At 39.4% G+C, this 21,225-nt stretch overlaps 1 protein-coding gene across 2 annotated transcripts in view; it reads left to right on the forward strand.

The window, feature by feature from the left end:
- Positions 1-21,225, forward strand: part of IQGAP1 (IQ motif containing GTPase activating protein 1) — a 55,721-nt gene that overhangs the window by 25,519 nt on the left and 8,977 nt on the right. For both annotated transcript variants that reach the window (XM_032122552.1, XM_032122551.1), the window contains exons 12-31: positions 415-578; positions 949-1,109; positions 1,625-1,749; positions 4,852-5,015; positions 7,677-7,767; positions 8,699-8,860; positions 9,228-9,370; positions 9,719-9,889; positions 10,982-11,065; positions 11,164-11,235; positions 11,328-11,397; positions 12,079-12,287; positions 13,304-13,459; positions 13,674-13,837; positions 14,611-14,835; positions 16,077-16,217; positions 16,308-16,392; positions 18,575-18,807; positions 19,566-19,698; positions 20,039-20,141. In XM_032122552.1, the coding sequence (XP_031978443.1) occupies positions 415-578; positions 949-1,109; positions 1,625-1,749; positions 4,852-5,015; positions 7,677-7,767; positions 8,699-8,860; positions 9,228-9,370; positions 9,719-9,889; positions 10,982-11,065; positions 11,164-11,235; positions 11,328-11,397; positions 12,079-12,287; positions 13,304-13,459; positions 13,674-13,837; positions 14,611-14,835; positions 16,077-16,217; positions 16,308-16,392; positions 18,575-18,807; positions 19,566-19,698; positions 20,039-20,141 (2,856 nt within the window). The remainder of the gene's footprint in view (positions 1-414; positions 579-948; positions 1,110-1,624; positions 1,750-4,851; positions 5,016-7,676; positions 7,768-8,698; positions 8,861-9,227; positions 9,371-9,718; positions 9,890-10,981; positions 11,066-11,163; positions 11,236-11,327; positions 11,398-12,078; positions 12,288-13,303; positions 13,460-13,673; positions 13,838-14,610; positions 14,836-16,076; positions 16,218-16,307; positions 16,393-18,574; positions 18,808-19,565; positions 19,699-20,038; positions 20,142-21,225) is intronic.

Below are 21,225 nucleotides of genomic sequence, written 5' to 3' on the forward strand. Positions count from 1 at the left end.
ATGTCCACATTTGTTTACCTACTTGCGGTGTTTTAAGTTAGCCAGTGTGTACCCACTATGGAGTGCCTGTGTTACTGCCTTGAACAGGACAGAGGCAGAAAGGAAGAGAAAATTGGTATGATTCACCCATCCAAAAATTTGCAGTGAGGCTTCTTAGTACTGGATTATTGAAATGGTAAAACAGTCATTTGATAACCAGACAAAAAGGTGAACAAGTATTAAATATGAGCATTATGCATTTTAATTGTTTTCAGTAATGGAAGACTAACTCACTGAGGATGTATGGATCTGAGAGTTTGGCTCTTTCCCTGCAGTTAGGGTATTATTCTTTTTCTAGTTAAGTATTCGAGTAAAATAAAAGTGCTGTTATCAACTGTCTCCCTTCCTTATTCTTTATGCTCTTTGAATTTCTAGGACTGGCAGCAGTAGCCAAAATTAATTCAGCAATTCGAATGGGTGATGCTGAGAAGACTGTGGCAGAAATGATGAATCCAGAGGCCCAGTTACCAGAGGTTTATGCATTTGCTGCAGATCTTTACCAAAGGGAGCTGGCCACCTTACAGCAACAGAGCCCTGAAGTAAGTATCACTTTCTCTGTTATTTCTGGAAGTTGGCATGGGTCACTTGGTCTACCTTGTCTGTTTTCTTAAATGCATTCTTTGGAGCAAACCTGTCTTGAGTCTTCATAGAACTGCTTTGGTGTTCAGTCTGTTCTGATGTGGTTTAATCCTTAAATCTTGATCTAATTGGCCCTATAAAACTGTTCTTCAATCTCTTACTTGGTGCTCTAGCTTTGTTTATGATACTCATCTTTCTATTTTGTTGTTGTAAAGGTTGTCCCTTTGCCTTGTTACATGTCTGTTCTGACAGCTACTCTGTTGTTTTCTATGTGCAGCAGTAGTTTGTATGGAGCAAATAGAATTAATTTGTTGTCCTCTGTGTACGCAGGGTCACCTCACCCATCCAGAGCTATCTGTTGCTGTAGAGATGCTGTCTTCTGTGGCCCTGATTAACAGGGCTTTGGATTCAGGAGATACGAATACAGTGTGGAAACAATTGAGCAGTCCTGTCACAGGCCTTACAAACATTGAGAATGAGAACTCACAGAGGTGAATAATTCAAGGAATCATACCTGTTCTTGATGTTGCTTATATTCTGTGACTTCATGAATTTTCCTTCTCTTTAATTTTACATTATTTCTACATTATTTGTTACAGTATTGATTTAATCTCTGCTGCCTCTTGCATCTTGTTTTTGCAATTACTATTTCTTACTGGTCTGGTTCCCGTGCTGTCTCTCAATGCTTTCTCATGGGCTTCACATTAAAGCCATGCTGGAATACCATTAGTTTGTCGCTAGTACTTAAGCCAGCTCACCCAACATTTTCTTTGCCCTCATTCAGTGTTTCAGTGCTTTTCTCTGTTTGGCAGTTTTGTCTGTTTGAACCTACTTCACATTTGCGCTGACCATCCTCCACACAGCATTTCTCTTTCTCCCCATTTTCACTTTCAACCCTCCTGTTACCTCTCCCACTTTTGTAGAGTTCTCAATGCTGGATTTTGTGCTCCCTGACCAGCTTGTTGCAATGTGATGTTTACTGGGTTTGGGTTTTGTTTTCTGACAGATACATTGACGATTTGGTGAAGCTGAAAGCTCAAACAAGTGCAGAAGGAAATGAATTTATCACATGGAATGATATCCAGTCATGTGTTGATCATGTGAATAAAGTTGTGCATGAAGAACATGAAAGTGAGTTTTTCTGTTCAACTCATACTAGACTGATCGTAGCTTATAAGGAGTGCTAAAATTAGGTGTGTGTCAATACAAAAAGTTATTGACTTGTAGTTGTCACAACATCTTAGTTGTGGACAAGGCTGGGTGATCTGCAATATGAAAGTCTTGATTGCAGGACTGTTTGTTGATGGAGAGATCAGGTGTGTTTGTGGTATTGATGTCAGGATTTCAAAACTGTTCGTTAATCCTTCCTGTGTAAATTTCAACCCTTTTTGGATTGAGTATGTGTTGTCTGGTGTCAGTGTCTAGGATTAGTCTAGAATCTTCTCATTTTGCTTCAATTCCCCAAATTTAATGAAAGCTAGTATTACCAAAATCTCTCATTTAGTTGTGGCCTTGTCTTGGAGTGCTCCATCCTCCTTCCTAATTTGCTCTGTTCAGTAGAAGATACTATTCTTGGAAGTCTTATCCTTCTTTGACTGCAAATTTTTCCCTGTTCAAGTTTTCCTCTTCTTCCTTTTATTCCTTTTCCTTGAATCTGCATTGGTCTTTTTACCTTCCATTCCCCAGTTTAGTTCCCGGTATTTAGTTCCCTAATGGGAAGATGTGCAAAAACCCTCTGGAGTTTACAAGTGTTTAACACAGATCACTGATGAGACTCCAGCTCTCTGGGTGTGGGGACACTGATATTTGAGCTCTCATCATGACCATGCTTCTGCAGTTAATCCTTCAACTGTACTGTGTGTGTTGTGTCCTGCAATCACACTGCTCAGGGTTTCCCTACAAGGCTTACTGACCTGGGGCATGGAAACCTGTTTCTTTGCAGTTAAATAAAAGGTGTGGTCGAGGAATCACCACTAATGCACTCACAGGCATTTGGTCAGTAGACCTATACTGAGAACTGGAAGAGGTACAGTATATACACACATATACAGTGCCAGGTTCAATGGCACTGGAGCAGCCTGGTCTGTTGTGTTCTTGGTCTAGTGGAAGGTGTTCCTTGCCTGTGGCAGAGGGCTTGGAACTGGGTGAACTTTAATGTCCCTTCCAACCCAAACCACTCTAGGCAGCAAGTGTGAGTACTGAAAATTAAATACTGACGAAGGAAAAAAATTACTGATGCAAGCTGAAAATTGTGAATGAGTATTAACATAATTTCTATGCTTCTACCCCTGCATGTTTTTCCTTTCTATTTCTTAGTAGTATTTATGTTAACTATCTTTTCACAGTGGTAAAAGACTGGGCCTGAGTGTAATTATGAAAACTTCATCAAAACAGAAAATTGGAATAATTCTTCTTGTGCTAAGACAGTATTAGTTGACTTAAAATCCTGAGTGGAGATAGAGGAATCCTTGAAAATAGTACAATTAAACAAACTTATTCTTCAGTAGACCCTTGGACCATTCTGTTTCAGATGGTTTAATTTTCTTTTTTTTTTCTCTCATTTTCATTAAGGGTTCTTAATTTTTGTTTATGACCAATACTGAAAACCTCCTGTGTTTGACACCAACTTTCAAGCCACCTTTGTAATATTTATAATTTTGTAATATTTAATATCTCAGCAAGGTTCAAAGCCTTGCATTATAAGTGGGAGAGATTTGTCACAAGTGTGGAGGTGAAGCTAAAATTTATGTGGTACGCAGAGACAAGCAGGTCTTCTGCCACTCCTTGTTTGTGTAGTTGGTGTGTTGTGTTTCACCTTGAAAAGCTTATACTGGAGAGAGGGTTAACTGTTAAATTAAAATCTCTCTCTCGGTTAACTTGTTTTCTGCACCTGCAAATAGACACTGTGTTTCCTGTTTGGGTCACATGAGTAGATTTGTTTAAACCACACAAACAAGGCACAGTTGGGGTGTGCACACCCGCACTAGTTTCTTAGTATCTTTTCTGTGTAAGAGGTCACAGTGGAATTCTAAAAGTGTGTGTAGTCACAACATCCTGTTTCTTTTAATGCTCCATATCATGTAAGAAAAGGTGCAGAGAATCCTGTAATGAGAAAAATTGTTCTCCTGGGGAATTTCTTAATTCTTTGGTCTGCTTTCTATATGCCCTTATGCAAAGATATGTTTTATCTTCTCTCTATGAATAAGTTAAATTAGTCAGAGAAGGTCCTCAAGCTATATGGCTATATATGTATTTTTTTTCCTGTGCCATTTCCTAAATTATCATATCTGATTTTTTATAAAAATCATGCCATCATTTCAGTGATGCAGTTCTTGCAATGTCCTCAACATATATTTTTCCCTGATCTCTACTCCATCCAAATACAATCTCTTCCCCAAGATGTTCTATTTTTCGTATGAACTTCTGTTTTTGTGAGTCTTGCATTAAAGAGTCACAATATTTGAATACAATAACTAATGTTGGAGATCCCCACATTGAGCTCCTTTCTTTTATCTAAAAGGCTTTTCTGTTCTGCACTGGTCAAACGATGATTGGATCCTTCTTTAAGCAGGGAATTGAATCAAATGGACTCTGGGGTTCATCTCAACCTGAGTTATTTTGTCATTTTCAGGAGATGGTTGCTATAGATGGGACATGCATGATGTAGACTCTGTATTTAGCTAACTGTAAGGTTTGTATTTTGCTGAATGGTAAATTTTACTGAACTTGAATAGCATCCACTTCTCTGATGATACAGCTGATACTACATGTCCTTAATGAAACAGTTTCCTAAAATATGGAGATACTGTATTTTTAAATGGTATTCCATGCAAGTCTTTCGTTTCATGTGAAGATTTCTTTCTGGAGAACCAGAACCTTGGAATATTGTGAACTCTGGCCATTTGGGCTTAGATAATTCTCTTCTAGAAGCTCTGAGCTGGATGTCTGAGGATGCAGTTTTGTCCCTGCATGTGGTCTCCCTGAGTGATGTTTTTTTTTTTTTTAAAACTTTTTTTTTCATTGCAATGCTCAGGAATTATCACTACTTTAGGGTGGAGAAATAGTCTTGGTTTCCTTACTAGTAAATAATGTTTTCTGTTAAAAATATTACGGTTCTCAGCTGTTACTTGATTTAGGAAGGGCTAACTGCACTTTTCTTCTGAAGCGATGCTTGCGATTATTGTTGACCAAAAATGGAACTTTGTCTTTCTACCCCTTTGCGTTCCTCCCTAGGGATTTTGGCAATTGGTCTTATTAATGAAGCTCTGGATGAAGGGGACACCAAGAAGACTCTTCAAGCCTTACAGACTCCTGCAGCAAAATTGGAGGGTGTAACCCCAAAGGTAGCACAGCATTACCAGGATACACTACTTCGAGCCAAGAGAGAGAAAGCACAGGTGAGTGCAGTTAAATGCACCTCTTGGAAGACCTTTGCATTAGTGTTACTGGATTCTTGCTGGTCTTGAAAGTCAGGAATCAAAATTGGCAGTGGAGAGGTGGGCATACCTTCAACTGATCTTAACCAGTCAGTTTGGATCTTTCTGTATTAGAGATTTCAGCTAACAGCGTGAGTATTCATGAACTCTGGAGAGGGGTGTAAGGATATTAAGTGCATGTGGTGACTTACTACAGCTACTCTCTGGTCCCAAGTGAAATACGTATCTTTTTTGTGGAAAAGTAATATGCATCATCTGTTTTTGCAAGGAGACCATGTTTATTCCAGGAGTACTGAACTTCTGAATGCAAGTTTTCTGCAATCTTAAGTATTTTTTTCTAATGCTGTTTGTTAAATGTCGTTATAGGCATAGTTATATATGGCAAAAAGAAAGTTTCTGAAAGTGGAAAAAATCTGTAAAGTGATAAATTAGAAAAAAGATGTGAAGCAACAAACATGCTACCAGCAAAATGTATGCTGTTGTTCACCTGGTGACACTTCCATAGCTTATGACTTTTTTGAGCAGAAGTTGTCATTAGCCAAGGACTTCGACATACTTGTACGTAGTTGCAGCTTTCACTAACTGAAAGGTGAAGAGAGAAAGAGCAAGGTGGAAGAAAGGATGATGAGTGCACGTGTGTGTACGCAATTCATTTTGGGGTAGTATGGATAGGACACTGGTTGGTTTTTTTTTTTTCCCCTCATATATTTACAGAGAAGTAGCAGATGTCTGCTTTCAGTGACTTAAGAGTGTTTTGTTTTCTTTTTTCTGCTGTAGAGCTCATTGCTCTAATAGCAATGCACAATTTTGTATAGTGGCTATGGTCTAGATTGTGTTGAACCCTTTGTTTTTTGACTAAAGGTCAATTGGGATGATGACAATAGCTGAAAACTGTATGCATTTCTGATTAAAATCATTAAGCAGCTTTCCCAAGGGCCTTGACAGGGTTAATGTTCCTCAGGATCCATTTTGTGCTGAAACATTTCCTCCCGCTGAGTCAGAATGAAACAATGAAATCTTTTTATCCTGTGCTTAAACTTGTGCCAGACTGTGCTGGTAACTTCTCAGTTGGTATGAAATTACCTTATTTAGGCATAAGTAAAGGGCTTCTCCCAGCAGCATGGGAGTAATTCTGGAAATAGAAAGATCATATTATTAAGTAAAAATGTGGGGAAAATAAGCACAATCTGAAGTCAGCTGTTATGGACTAGTGATTTCTGTGCCTTAGGGCTAAGAGGGATTGTAGTTCACCTAGACTAAGGTGAAGACGTTGTTCAGTTGCTTACTTGAATGGGGAGTGCTGTATCATGCGTGTTTCTGGTGTGATGATGTGAGACAGAAAAAGCCAGTAGACTGTAGTGTGTTGCACTGTGTGTACCTTGCAGAAAGCCTTGCAGCAGTAAAACTGTAGAAAAGCACGAGATGGTTTTGGTAGTCTTCGGTTTGACTTTTGTGGGTAGATAGTGCAGTACAGTTACAGTGATTATTCTCCTCCACATTCTGGACAGGAATTTTGCTGTTGCTGGTACTTTTGTGGGACTGTCTGGCTTTCAGATGAAATCTGCCTGTGAAGGTCATGTTAAGCTCTTGAATGAAGTATCATTTAGCCAGTCAGTTTCAGATCTGCCAAAACAGTGGGAAAAATATGGAAAGCATATAAGGAAATGTTCATTTTAAGTCTGGCCTTAAAGCTCTTGAATGTTGCAAATAGTAGTTCTTTTGTGCAGTGTGATGATTATTCCGTTCCATAACTAAATGTTTCCTGGGTTCTGTTTGTATGAGGAGAGTTTTCAGAGGGATGGCAGTTGCATCATAGCATTTATTTCGGTAGTTACCTACAGGAAGCACCAGTGGGTGGGGAGAAGCTTATGCCTGGCAACTGCTGGGTCATTGTTCTTTATGTATATTTTGGGATTTGCAAAACACTTGTCTCTTTCCTCCTCTCAGATTTCTGCATGCTCATTTGGGTGGATTTCCCAGCCAAAATACAGGATACTATGTGATCACTGCTCCTTGACAAGCAATCTGTTAAAATAAAGACTTAAAACATGGCTTTAACTGCTGTGTGTGTGCACCCATTCACAATGCATACAGTGCTTTTTGCTTTGCTAATTTGTACAGGTTTTGCAAAGTTTTGTGGGCATGGAAATGAGCAGCCTGATGCGACATCAATTACCCAAAGTTTTATTAGTTTCTGCACACAGATGTGTATTATCAGCTCTGTGTAGTCACCTTCTGTTGAAGGACTAACTTCCTGGGAAGTCATATCCTCTTAGCTAGTGTTGCTTTAGGACTAACTGGTACTGCATCCCTGGCCTTGTGTTCTCTCTGCTTATTAGAGTGATTCCCACTGACAGAATTTCTTCCTTGTTCTGTTTCCTGAAAAGATTTTTTGACTGGGAGAAAGTATTGAGTTTGGTAATGCTATAGTAGTTCTGCCAGTCACAAATACACATGACATCCTTGTGCTGGAGTCAGCTAGGAAGACTGGAATACTTCTTATTCACTCTGATATGGACAATTACTATATTCGCTATTTCTGAATATAGGCTATTGAACTTTGTAAAAATAGTGATACTTTTCTCCTGATATTGTACATTTTTCTTGTTGTATTCTCTTCAGGACACACAGGATGAAACAGCTGTACTTTGGCTAGATGAAATTCAGGATGGGATTCATAAGGCTAACAAGGACACAGAGGAGTCCCAGAGATGTAAGTATTATCACACAGTATTGCAGTTAATCCCCACTACCAGCCAAATACCAGTTATTTAAGGAAAAGTTGGGAGCTAGAAATGTCATGTAAATGTGGCAAAGGAAACCAAATGAACCTACAGGTGTGTTTTTTTTGAGGAGTGAATGTCAGATTCTTCAAATACTAAATTTCTTCTGTTGTGGGGGAATACACATTTCTTTCCAGTTTTGCATTTGACCATTAGACCATGTTACATCATTGGACAAATCTCTGACAAATTGTTTGTCATTTGCAACTAATTGTGTGTGACTGTGGGTGGTTAGTTAAAAGTGAGAATGTTCACATGCACGATTGAAGTGGTGTTTTCTGGTGAGCATTACCTTTTATTTGCATGACGTACTGTTGTCTTGGTTCTCTTAGGTATTACCAGACAAACACTTGCATGTTTTTCAGATACACAGATACACATCAGTGATACTCACCTTTGATCCTTAACGCAGTTTGCAGGTGGACCCATAGTTGCATCCCAGTCTTTATAACAATGTCTGCAGAAACAACTAATTACTACTCTAGTTGTTGAAAAGACCTCTTTTGAGTTGTGGCTGGCTCTGCCAGAATAATCTGTGTTAACTGAAACAGATGTCAGAGGAGAGCTGTAACTTTGTGTGTTGAAAAGTTCTGGTGGTAAATCAGCACCAATCTGGGACTTCAGGCACACAAATTACATGCTGTCAGGTGCAGTTCTACACATGGTTGGACACTCTGTACTGAGGAAGCCTCTATACTGCAAGTTGTCTGGTTGTTTTTTTTATTTTTATTTCATGTTTGTGTATCTTACATACACCCCAGCTGAAAGGGTATGTTCATGTTGCCTTGCTCTGTCTGCTGTTCTGTGCGTGCTGTGAGTTACTGAGCCCCTGCACTAACCTGCTTCCTTGTGTTATCCAAGTCTCCTTAGGAATTCTGGCCATTAATGAAGCAGTAGATCGTGGTGATGTTAGCCAGACCTTGAGTGCCTTGCGTTCACCTGATGTTGGGCTATATGGAGTCACTCCAGAATGTGCTGAGACGTACCAGCAAGAACTGTCAGAAGTCAAGAAAAGGGCAGCAGGTACACCTTAAGTAGCTAACTGTTTAAGTGAAATAAATGCAAGATTATTGTACGTGGAATTGGAACCAGAGGTAAAAAAAGCCCCTGGGAAGAAATCTTGTGTTGTAGGTGGCAGCTGTGGATTTTTTGTGAAATAAGGAGGTTTTTTCCAAAAAAAGTGTGTGAATAGTGTAATGTTCTCCACTTGTAGAATGTATTGTGTTTAGGTAGTTCTCATATGAGGTCATTAGGGAGTCAGAAACATTCCTTTCCTTGCTTGGAGGAAGAAAAGTCTGTAAAGTAGATTTGCTGCTTGTAACATCTGTGTGCATGAAAGGTAAAACACTTGTCAGATTTTCAGACTTCTAACTGTGGTTTCTGCTCTCAGGGGGCAATGGCAGTGAATGGGTGAAACACTGGGTGAGAGGAGGCTATCATTATTATCATAACCTGCGGACCAAAGAGGGAGGATGGGATGAACCAGCAGAATTTGTGCAAAATGACACACAGCTGTCACGGGAGGAGATACAGGTAGAGTAGATAACACATGCTCTTTCTCTGAAAAGTTGATGTCCCTATCATTCCCACCCTTAATGCAGCTCTAAGATAGAATACTTCAGTGCCATAGTCATGTTAACAAGTTTAGTAACTCATTTGATTTGCTAGGCATCATCAGATTGTGTGTGTCACAACTCCTTGTCCTATTTCAGAAAAATTTATCCTGTCCCTAGAAGAGTACAGGACCATGATGTCACTGTTTTTTGAAAGACAGCTTTGGCATTTCTTGTAAGCACAATGTGGAAAGCTGATGTAACATCCTTTTTCTTGTACTTCCATTTTCTTTTTCTGGCTCCTCTTCCTGTCATAACATGAATTCAGAGCACCATATCCGGAGTCACAGCGGCCTACAACCGAGAACAGCTGTGGCTTGCAAATGAGAACCTGGTTATGAAACTTCAGGCTTGCTGTCGAGGGTATCTTGTTCGCCAGGAGTTCAACTCAAGAATGAATTTTTTGAAGAAGCAAGTCCCAGCAATCACTTGCATTCAGGTAGTGATACCCTTTAATTCTATTTGAAAGTTGTCCTCTGCAGTTGTTTTCTGTACACAAGCTTATTGACAGTTTTTGTTCAATTCAAGTAGCTACAGCACACAGTTGTCTTTGCCTCATATTGTAAATTATTTACAAATATTTCCCTCTCCCAGTGAGTTTTGGTATATTATTTGCTTTTAGGTGTCATGTATAATCAATCCAATAATCACATAGAATTGGAGAGAGAAAAACTTACTTGAGGAAGCTTTACCAATTTTTTTTTTTACACATTTCAGTGTTTTGGGGATAGGGTAATATCAAGTGTGTTGTATGTGTTGATGCAATGAGATGCATTGTTGCTGTGATTGGTCATGAGTTCAAGAAAACAACATGTTTTTCAGTATTCTTAAGTAAAATTCTTCCCTTCAAATTTGTCCAGGGATTTGGAGGATTGAGGACCTGAAAGAGATGGTAGGATAATTCAGCATGAAATTGGGTGCATTTACAGGACAGCAACAAAACAATTCTTTCTGTGGTGTTGTAACTGAAATGCGTGCAAATGAAATAGTTGCTTTGTACCCTATCACCATTTTATTATTTCAACAGTATGTCTGTTTCTGCCTAAGTAGCACATACTCTGCATGTGTATTTAACAAAACCTCCACACCCACTCCCAGCTCATTAAAATAACACTTCCTCCCTTTAAGTGTAGTCCAGCCCCTTGCCTGACTTCTCTTCCCAAGTGTCAGTGACAGTGAGTCTGCTCTGAAGGCTTAAAATGTTACATCATTGTTCTCACCAGCAGCAGCAGCTACCACATGATCCTCATGTAGAACAGTTTCTGTCAACTTGACTCTTTTGCTATATCCTTGACCCCTAACTGTGCTTCAGAAGGCCCAGGCTCTTCATGGGGTAATTTCGAGTCTCTCATGATTACAGTTGGAAAATAGTTAATGCTTCACACAGTGTTTCTCTTGGACAAGCATGTCTCCTTCATGTTTCATTTAGCCAAAAGGGCAGTTGAAAGCTGAGGAACACAAAGAAGCTCAGATTTGTAATTACTTCTGTTTAATTAGAAAAGTAAAGTGAGTGTGCTTATTTTGTTTTCAGTCTCAATGGCGTGGCTACAAGCAAAGGAAGGCATATCAAATCCGTTTGGATTACTTACGTGCACAAAAGGACCAAGTAGTAAAGGTAGTGAAGCTTCCCTGCTGACCTTTTTGGTAAACCTTTGAGGTAGTGAACTTTGTAGGTAAGGTTTCTATCTGAATGTTTTGGTTACCCTTCAATAGATTCAATCGATGACCAGGATGTATCAAGCCAGAAGACGTTACAGAGATCGTCTGCAGTATTTCAGAAACCACGTAAGAGGCTATCTTGTTAAATGTATTCTGTTCCTGACTTTGGTATTCTTTCCAGAATGATGTCAAGTGCTTTTTTGTTTTTTAAATCCTAGATAGATGATGTTGTAAAAATTCAAGCCTTTATCCGAGCAAACAAAGCACGAGAAGACTACAAAACCCTCAGTAAGTATTGCCAAGAGGATAAAACTGATGGGCCTCGAATCTCTGTTTGTGAGGGATCATAGATTCATAGAAGAGATTCCCCTACTCTCCCTGCCTGTCTCCATAGGAGAGATGCTCCAGTCTCCTGATCATCTTTGTAGCCCTTCTCTGAACTTGCTCCTGCAGTTCCACATCCTTCTTATTATGTTGGGGCCCCAGAGCTAAACACAGTACTCCAGGTGGGGTCTCATGAGAGTGGAGTAGAGGAGAAGAATCACCTGTCTTGACCTCCTGACCACACTGCTTTTGATGCAGTTGGCTTTCTGTGCTGCAAGTGTACATTGCTGGGTCATGTCAGGGGGATGATGTTGATAGGGCAGTGCAGGGAGTAGGTGGTTCTTGAGGCTGAAGGAGAACTTGATTCTAGCTGTCTTTTTTTTTTTCTTTTTCCCTGCTGAAAAATAGAACTATAGCTTTGCAGTTAGCTTTGACGGTGTGGACTACCCTATGCTAATACTGACTTTGTTCTTGATTTACTTCTCTTACAGTTTTCTCAAAACAGGAGAATCAAAATGTCAGAAGCTGTTTAGACATGATGGTACTAATATAACTCTGGGTGCTCCTTGTTTAAACATAGATAAGGCATATATTTACTTCTGTCTGCCATCTCCTGGTGTTGTCTATTTTCTTGCCTATTTTTAGTTAATGCTGAAAACCCACCTATGGCTGTGGTTCGGAAATTTGTCCACTTGCTCGATCAGAGTGACCAAGATTTTCAGGAGGAGCTTGAGCTAATGAAACTGCGTGAAGAAGTTGTAACCTTGATCCGATCCAATCAGCAACTGGAAAATGACCTCAATCTCATGGACATCAAAATTGGTTTGCTAGTGAAAAACAAAATTACATTGCAGGTAAGCAATATGTCATTGGGAGACCAGCTACACATTGAATTGAGCCCAATGGTAGTTAGCATGGAGAGCTCCTGACCTCAGATGTCAGTTGCTCAGGCCCAGTGGAAAACATTTCCCCAGACTTACAGTTTTTACTCCCAATACGTTCTTAGTCCTTTCCACTAATTCAGTATGTATCCCTAGAGAGAAAACTGTAGGAGGAGAAGAAGCAAGTCCCAAAGCTAAAAAAGGCAATGAGACTATCTTGATCTAACGAATGCAACAGGTTTTGTATTTAAAGACTTTGAGAACTCTTTTTTTGTTGCTCCTTTGTGGTTAAACAAGTCACATGCCTCAAGCTTGGAGCAAGGGGGTGATTTTGGAGGCAGGAGACATGCTTGTGCCGCTTGGATGCTTGTTGGTTAAAGGAAGCCCCCCCAGTCTAAGCTTGGCTGGCGTGATTAATTTCACAAAAAAAAAAAAGGTTTCTTGCTGATACAGCATTGTCTTTTCTTCAAGCTGAAGTACTGGTCAGCTTTTCATGTGGTCCTGGATTCATTACATTAGGATTCTCTGAGTGCAAAATCTCAGTTGGTGTAGTGAAATTTATCTTAGAAGGAAGCTGTAGTGGTTGGGCTGATGCTTGCAGTGAAAAGTGCCATTGCTGTCAGAGTATGTGGAGGTAGTGCGCTAGCTGAATATGGAACAGTATTTTTAAGTTGTAAGCCCAGTTTAAAAAAGGAAAACATTTCCAAACATCTTCAGAATGTGACCAGCTCTGATAGTAATTGCTGCCAAGAGTGACTAACCCTTCTGGGATTTCAGACAAATTCACAAAGTCAGGAACAAAGCAGAACATGGACTTCAGTTGGAGAAACTGCTGCCATACCAAATAATGCTTCACTTTAATAGCCCCAGGCATTCCTTGACCCTGCGTTTCCGCATCCAAGAGAAGTGGCTCCCAGATGCGACTGTTTTCCAGTATTGCCTGTTAGAAATTGCTGAGAGTGAAATCTATACCTATTCTTTCTTTCCAGGATGTTGTTTCTCATAGCAAAAAACTTACCAAGAAGAATAAGGAGCAGCTCTCTGACATGATGATGCTGAACAAACAAAGGGGAGGTTTGAAAGCACTGAGCAAAGAAAAGAGAGAAAAGCTGGAAGCCTATCAGCATTTGTTCTACCTACTTCAGGTAAGCAACTTCTTACACTGCTCGGTAACCTTTTGTCATAGAAGCTTATATGTCTTAGCACAGTCTTTGCTTATGCAGTGTAGTTGTCATACAAGCAATAAGGTTGGAAAAGACCTTTAAGATCAAGTCCAACCAGCAACTGTTTTGAGCCACCTTAGTTTTTAGCGACATCAGCAGGGACATGCACACTAAGTAATTTTTCTTGTTGTTGTAGACTAACCCAACCTACTTGGCCAAGCTGATTTTTCAGATGCCTCAAAACAAATCCACAAAATTCATGGATTCTGTCATCTTCACGCTGTATAACTATGCATCCAATCAAAGAGAGGAATACCTGTTGTTGCGACTTTTCCAAACAGCACTGCAGGAAGAGATCAAGTATGTGGTAGCATAAGGCACATTCTTGCTGTCGAATCAGTTTTGGCAGTTCCTGAAATTGAGGCCATTTTCATGTTAAGTCTAGTGCATATATGCAGATAATGCTAATCTGTCCCTTCGTTGTCCTCTTCCCATTTCATATCTGTTAATGTAGTCTATAAAAGAAGAATCAAGTATGTCCATTGAAGATGAGGGCTTTTCACTTCAATCAAGATTTCACTGCTCAACATGGCAGCTACTTTTACATGATGCAAAGTCATGCTAAAATTCAGTCTAATCTCAATTCTCCAGTGTCTGATTATAAATATGTCCAACAAACTGCAAATTCAGGCTTTACAAGCCAGGAACAGAGCTAAATCTAAGCTCTCTGGATTTCCAAAAAGCTAATGAGGAGTCTGAAATCTCTGTTGTTTGGCATTTCTTTTTCTTGTCAGTGGTAGAAACTCTGGCTGTCTTCAGACATGTTTTGCTGGATTGGTTAGGCCTTAGGAGCTCAGTGTTACATGACTTCAGTTCTTTACAATGCAGAGTGGCACAATTTGCTGTGAGAAAGAATATTCAATGAAGTTTTTGAGGAACTACCCTTAAGCATTTTTGGGAATGCTTTTTAGGCATGAAGATGGTATATGGCCTGAAACAAATAACTTCTAAAAACTATTTTCTTCACACCCCCCTCCCCCCCAAAGTCGTGCTTGCAACAGTAGTCCAGGGAAGTGTAGGCGGTGAAAGAGTTATGCATACCTCAAATTTCATACAGATTCTTTCTTCTTCAGATCAAAAGTAGACCAGATACATGAAATTGTGACTGGGAATCCTACTGTTATTAAAATGGTGGTAAGTTTCAATCGTGGTGCCCGTGGTCAGAATGCCCTGAGGCAGATCCTTGCACCAGTTGTGAAGGAAATCATTGATGACAAGTCACTTAATATCAAAACTGATCCTGTGGATATTTACAAGTCTTGGGTTAACCAGATGGAATCTCAAACGGGAGAGGCCAGGTATGGGACCTGTTAATACTGTATTTTTCTAAACATTGCTTAGCTGCTTTGCATTGCTCAGTTAATCATTCAGAAAACCATCCTTGGCTCCACTGCATGCATCTGTCCAAGTGATCGTCTCGTCAAGACAGCTTTCATCTGAGAGTTCTAAAGTTCATATTCTGGTGATGGTGCTGAGAGTATTAAACAGGAATGTCATTAGGTGATGGAAGAAATGCTCTTTGTTGTTTTCTTATGTTAACTTGATAGTTAGCTATGAGACGCCCTCTAACCTAAAAGAATGCATTGTAGGAAAAACTATTTGGGAATCACTTCCATGTCAGTCCATGTTCATGTCATACATAGCCTGTGCAAACAGGTATTATTTGCAAGCACACAAAGCTGCTCTTGCTGGTAGAAAGCATCGCATTGCAGTTTTCTTGGTCGTAACATCTTTCTAATTAGTATTAGCCACTGTTAACAATTGTATTGAGCTATGTGATTTTGTGTCATTCTGGTTTCTTTGTCTTCAGAGGTTGTGATTTGCTAGAACTTGAAGATTCTATTGTGTTATTGGGGTTTTTTTAACATACTTTTAAAAAAAAAGCAAAAGCCATATGGATGAATGAGTTCCTCCATATTTAGAGCAATCTGCAGTCATACACCTTAGCACACTTCATGCAAAATTCTGGACATTAAAAATGCAAGCGAAGATGTGTGTTTAGATTCTTCTCTGTACGTAAGATTTAGGATATGCCTTTATGAATTACCAGCTTCATCTGTGTTCACTGGAATACTGTGCCATAGTTTCAGCTGATTGAAAAAAGATACCTATTCATTTGGCACTGTTTCCCACCAGCAGCATGTTTTTTGGTTTTATGGACGCTGCTCTAGCTTCTGCTTGTATCCAAGTTTTCATCATCTTAATACCCAAATGCATAGCTTTCTTTTTCACCAATTTGCAGTCTGAAGTACCACTATATGTTATGGATGGTGCTTTTTTTTGCCTAGTGTGTATGCTGTAAAAAAAATTAGGTTTTGAGTTAGCTGGGTCTTTCTTGCAGTGGCCATTGCAAGGGAAAGTAAAGGAAGTAAAAGCAAAAGAATTTCAGCTCTGATGGTGCCAAACAGGTTAATTAAAGGCAATGCATAGCTTTTGGCAGTGAAGTGAATATAAACTTGTTTCTGTGTCAGGCTATACATTCTTGAAATGTACTAGCTTGAGTAATATTCTCCTTTATACGTTTGACTTTTTCAAATAGCAAACTGCCATATGATGTTACGCCTGAGCAAGCCCTAAGTCATGAAGAGGTGAGGACGCGCCTGGATGCCTCAATCAGAAACATGAGGACAGTGACAGACAAGTTCCTGTCTGCCATTATTAGCTCAGTGGACAAAATCCCGTGAGTCTGATGCACCAGTGTTATCCCTGAGAAGTTGCTGGTGTCTTCATGCTTGCAGCAGTCTTATTTGACCTTTTCTTTCTCTCAAAGTTACGGAATGCGTTTCATTGCCAAGGTCCTAAAAGACTCCCTGCATGAGAAGTTTCCTGATGCCGGCGAGGATGAGCTTCTGAAGGTGAGGATCTGTACACCTTTGTGAATAATTGTCAGCCAAATTGGCTGTGGCAAGCACATCTCATCCTTCTCTCGTTAGGTGTATGTGTGGAGAGGAGCGCATGTAAACCTATTTATTTACCTCTACGGATAGAAAATATTTCACATCAGGCTACTGATGTTAGCTTCATACGCATCACTTGAGATGTAATGTGTTGTTTAGAAGGAGGTACCCTGTTGCTTCTGTTTTGCTTTTAGTATTGTGGGCATTTGGTCCTTCAGGTTTCTTGACTTGGGGTTACTCTTGCTCCTAGAAAGTAAACCTCTGGTTAACTAGTATGATCACAGCCCAGTGCTCCTTTCTTAAAGAAACAAGTTAAAATGTCTGTATGCAAAATTCCGAATGCCCCATCTGGAACCCACTAGGATATTTTGACAGCAATATGTAGAGTAACTTCCCATGATGCCTAGTCAGTTTTGAATTTTGCGTTTCAGTTGGTTTGGAGATCTAAAAGGATCCTAATATTAGTTGCTCTTAGATGAGTACAGTGTTGGGGTTTTCATTGAAATTTCTTTGGTTTCGTGGCTTTTGGTAAATTGCGAATTTATGCCCATGAATGCTTTAGTTTTTAATACAACATAGTTTGGTTATTAGAATACTTGACAACGTCTCTTTAAGCTTTTCTGCCTCTACTTCATTACAAAATAATTACCAATCTGAATGCTGTTTTCTTCTCTCTTCTAGTTCTGTGCTTTCCCATTCTGAGACATCGATTCTTTCTATGCAGGTGAATTAATTTCTTCCATCTGTAAATTTAGGTGGAAAACTGCAGTTTTTGTTAATCCTCATGGAAACAATGTAACTATCCACATGAAAGTCAAAACTGCAGTTGCATGCAATAACTACTTGTAGATTTTTATTTTTTTTTAGCAGCTGAAGATACCCATATAATATACTGTTCTTCTTGCCCCACAAGTTCAAAAGTTATTAATTCAGTTTCCTTCATGGTTGTTTTATTCTTTTTACTGGTAGTAAACAGTTTGACTCTTAACAGTCAACAGACTGTTAACATCCCATGGCATAATTTGCAAGAGTACAGCAGAGGCTTTCGTAAAACACTTGTCAAAACATGACCTCACTGAAAGCAGTTGTTAATTTCTGGGACTGCTTAGCAATGGCTAGGTTTTTTCTCTGTGTTTTCAACTGTTTGTTCAGACCCCAGTCTCTTCCATGCATTTAAGTCACATGGCAAGCAGGTGAAGCCAAGATTCAGTGACCTGGCCTTCTGCAAATGAGCACGTGGTGAGAGAGCTTTTGCTTTAAATCAGCATGGTGGGTTAATACCTTTTCATTGCTAGAATTACTTTTGGCAAAATATCCAATACAGGATAGAAGAATACTGTGAGCATATGGATAATGTGATAATCTCTACTTGTAGTTCTTTGAAATATATATTGCTGCTCACATTTGACTAGGTAAATTGGATTTTTGAAGCATCAAATGCCATTCGTCTTCTGTACTTCTGGATTTTCTTTCTTCTGGATTAAATGGTTTCTCAGTCTCACTAACTAGGGGTCTGTGCCCAAATATGTTGCTGGCCCACAGAAGAATTACTCTGGAAGAGAAAAGGGCTTTGGACAAGGAATGGAAAGTAATTTCCTCAGTTTAACTTCTTGGTGTGCCATTCTTCCTCCCTGTTTTTGCTTTGTCAGAGATGGCAGCCAATGCTGCATACTTCTTTAAAAATTGGCTCTTGTTCTATATTGAAACTTCATTATCAGATTCCTCTATACTGTGGTCATTCTGCCCTCTGTTAGTCTAACTCAGTTACATTTAATTCTCCTGACAGACTGTCTCACGCTCATATCAGTAGTTCATTAGTAACCTGTAGTATCTCCTCTCCGTACATTTTGTAAGTTGGAGTTCTAAACCTTTATGCATAGGAATATCTGCTGCTGTATTGTCCTGTGACTGGTAGTGCTCAGGCTTTCCTCTGTGTTGACCGCCTATTGCATCTTTATGATTTTTGCTTTTTTTTTTTTTTTACACTTTTTGGGATGGTATGTGCTTCTATACAGCAGAACCTTTGTCTTGGAAAGAGGCTTACAAGAAAATAATTTATCAAAACACAGAGTAGTTTCAATAAAATTCAGTTGGGTCCTGTACTGTTGTTTATTGATGCGTTTCTTCTCTACTTTCCCAGATTGTTGGCAACTTGCTCTATTATCGCTACATGAATCCAGCCATTGTCGCACCAGATGCCTTTGACATCATCGACCTTTCAGCTGGAGGTCAGCTGACGACAGATCAGCGCAGAAACCTCGGTTCCATTGCAAAGATGTTACAGCATGCTGCATCCAATAAGATGTTCATGGGAGACAATGCTCATCTAAGCATCATTAATGAATACCTATTGCAGTCATACCAGAAATTCAGGTAGGAGACCGTAGCCAATTAAGCTGGGAAGTTTGGTGGAGGGTAACATTGCAAGTAAAAAGGGAAAATAATAAATTCTGAATATGGAAAATTCTCTCTGTCAAATATGCAATCTGTTAAAAATAGATTTCGCTCCAGACTGCCACAAGCATCACTGACAATGGCAGATAAAATGTATACCTGGAATTTATGAACAATACATTGAATGTTAATGAGATTGCAAAGCCAAGAGTTTTGAGTGTCCAGAATAAAGGTTGCTTTTGCACTTACTTATTACGGTACTTTGGACATGGACAACCAGAATGGACATACGTTCTTCTGTCCTGTGTGAACCCTGGTTCCACATGAAAATCTAGTGATGATCAGGAATAAAGCAGGTTGGCATTTAGCTATTCATGTAGTTGAAGTAAGCTTTTGTTCAAGAATTGTCATCTTGCATCTCCTGTGTTTTGGAAAAAAGGTAACCAGGGGTTGGAAAAGGACGATAATGCAGTGGGGTCAGGAGAATGAGGTCACTGAAGCTAGGTCTTGTCAATTCTGAAAATGAGTGAATGTCAGCACGGCCAGTATCAATGATTGAATTTAGTAGGTTGCTTCTGATGTGTTAAAATAAAGCTGACAAACTGTAGTGTGCCATAATGTACCGTAGTTTAAAGAGGAGAGACTATGCTTGAGATTGTCATGGGGAGGTAATACTCTTGATATATCACATGACTCTCAGAGTCATACTGACTGTTCTCTCCTCCTTTGTTCTGAAGACGTTTTTTTCAGGCTGCCTGTGAGGTTCCTGAATTGCAGGATAAATTTAATATTGATGAATATTCTGACTTGGTGACTCTCACTAAACCAGTAATTTATATTTCTATTGGTGAAATCATCAATACACACACTGTAAGTATACACTAGTCATAGTTGCTCCTTATAAGCAGTGTTTGCAAAGAAAATGCTGCTTCTGTCTGAAACACTAAGGTGCTGAATCCAAGGCTGAAAGTTGTCATGATTGTAGTTTGTGAGAGCTTGTTGATTTATAGAATCAAGTAATTTAGTTATGGCTTCACTAAGTTTCTTTGAAAGCATTTGAATGTGTGATACTGGCACAGCTCTGAATGTTGATATTGCTGCTTGGAGTTCAGTGATTTTTTTCTAAAAGATGCCAGCCTAAAGTAATGAAATTTTACTATCTAGAAGGAGATGTACTGTTAAAACATAATTGTTTTTTCTGTTCATCTAGTTGCTCTTAGACCATCAAGATGCAATTGCTCCTGAGCACAATGACCCAATTCACGAACTGCTGGATGATCTCGGAGAGGTTCCTACAATTGAGTCCTTAATAGGTAGTCTAGTTTGTTCAGCTAAAGTAATATGTGATATTACCTTAGAAACAATAAGAAATCATGACAGGTCGTTTGGGAGGATGTGCTCTAAAAAGCAGCAGCAGATTCATTGCAGTGTATTTCCTCTGCAGAAGTTTTTTGCCCAGAAAAAAACATAGGTTCTTTCCTTTCTCCCCACCCACCTCACCTCATCCCACTCTAGAAATTTCTGGAAGACAGATGGATATTGACATATTTTCTTTGTTCCATTATGCTGGAGCCATTTCTCTGTGCTTGTGTCCCTGTTCCAGCTTGTTTGCAAAGATCTGTCCTTTCTGGAGATCTGTAGGTGTTCCTTTCAGAGTGTGGTAATAAATGTGTTAAATAGCATGTGTTTCTTTAGGAGTCTTTGGCAGGTGGACTCCTTTAGAGTTTTTTTTCCATAAGAAAAATAGAATTTTATCCTCTTCTGGTTGGGGGAAGAAGGGACTAACACTACTAATCTGTGAAACTCTTCTGAAAACCTGAGCCACAGTTTACTGCTTCAGGATATAAAATATACTGGAAAGATGCACAAGTTTTTCTCCTTCCTTGGTTTCTGTGTTGCAGTATTTGAAGTTTCTAGTCTAGTAGTGGGGAGGGAAGCAAACCAGGCACAGTTTTTGGAGAGGATGCTCTGACAGCAAACAATTACCTTGAAGTTGCTTGATGACAATGGTTGGAACCTTCTAAAGGAGTGATTGCTTGCACATTTTCTTCCATGCACTAGCAAAGAACAGAATGTAAGAACTGTTGACTGAACAAACATAGACCATGTGTTTAGCTAGAGCTTTCCCTCCTTCCCCATTTCATTTTTCCTGTGTGCATTGTGTCACTGTGGCTAATATGTCAGAGGTAAATCTTTCTGCAGCCCTTTAAAAAATGGAGGGGGGAAGATTCCAACAACTGTTCTGGTGAAAGTTCATCTGCAATTGGAGCAAGAAAATTTCTTTTTGATGGGATAGCTTTGTTTAAGAGAAGATGACAAGCTTGCTTGCTAACAAGGGCTTTGCTCTTATCTTGAAACATTTATTCTAATGAGGACATGAACATATGGGCATCATCA

This window comes from Corvus moneduloides, chromosome 13 (assembly GCF_009650955.1).
Source record: "Corvus moneduloides isolate bCorMon1 chromosome 13, bCorMon1.pri, whole genome shotgun sequence".
Taxonomy (NCBI): domain Eukaryota; kingdom Metazoa; phylum Chordata; class Aves; order Passeriformes; family Corvidae; genus Corvus; species Corvus moneduloides.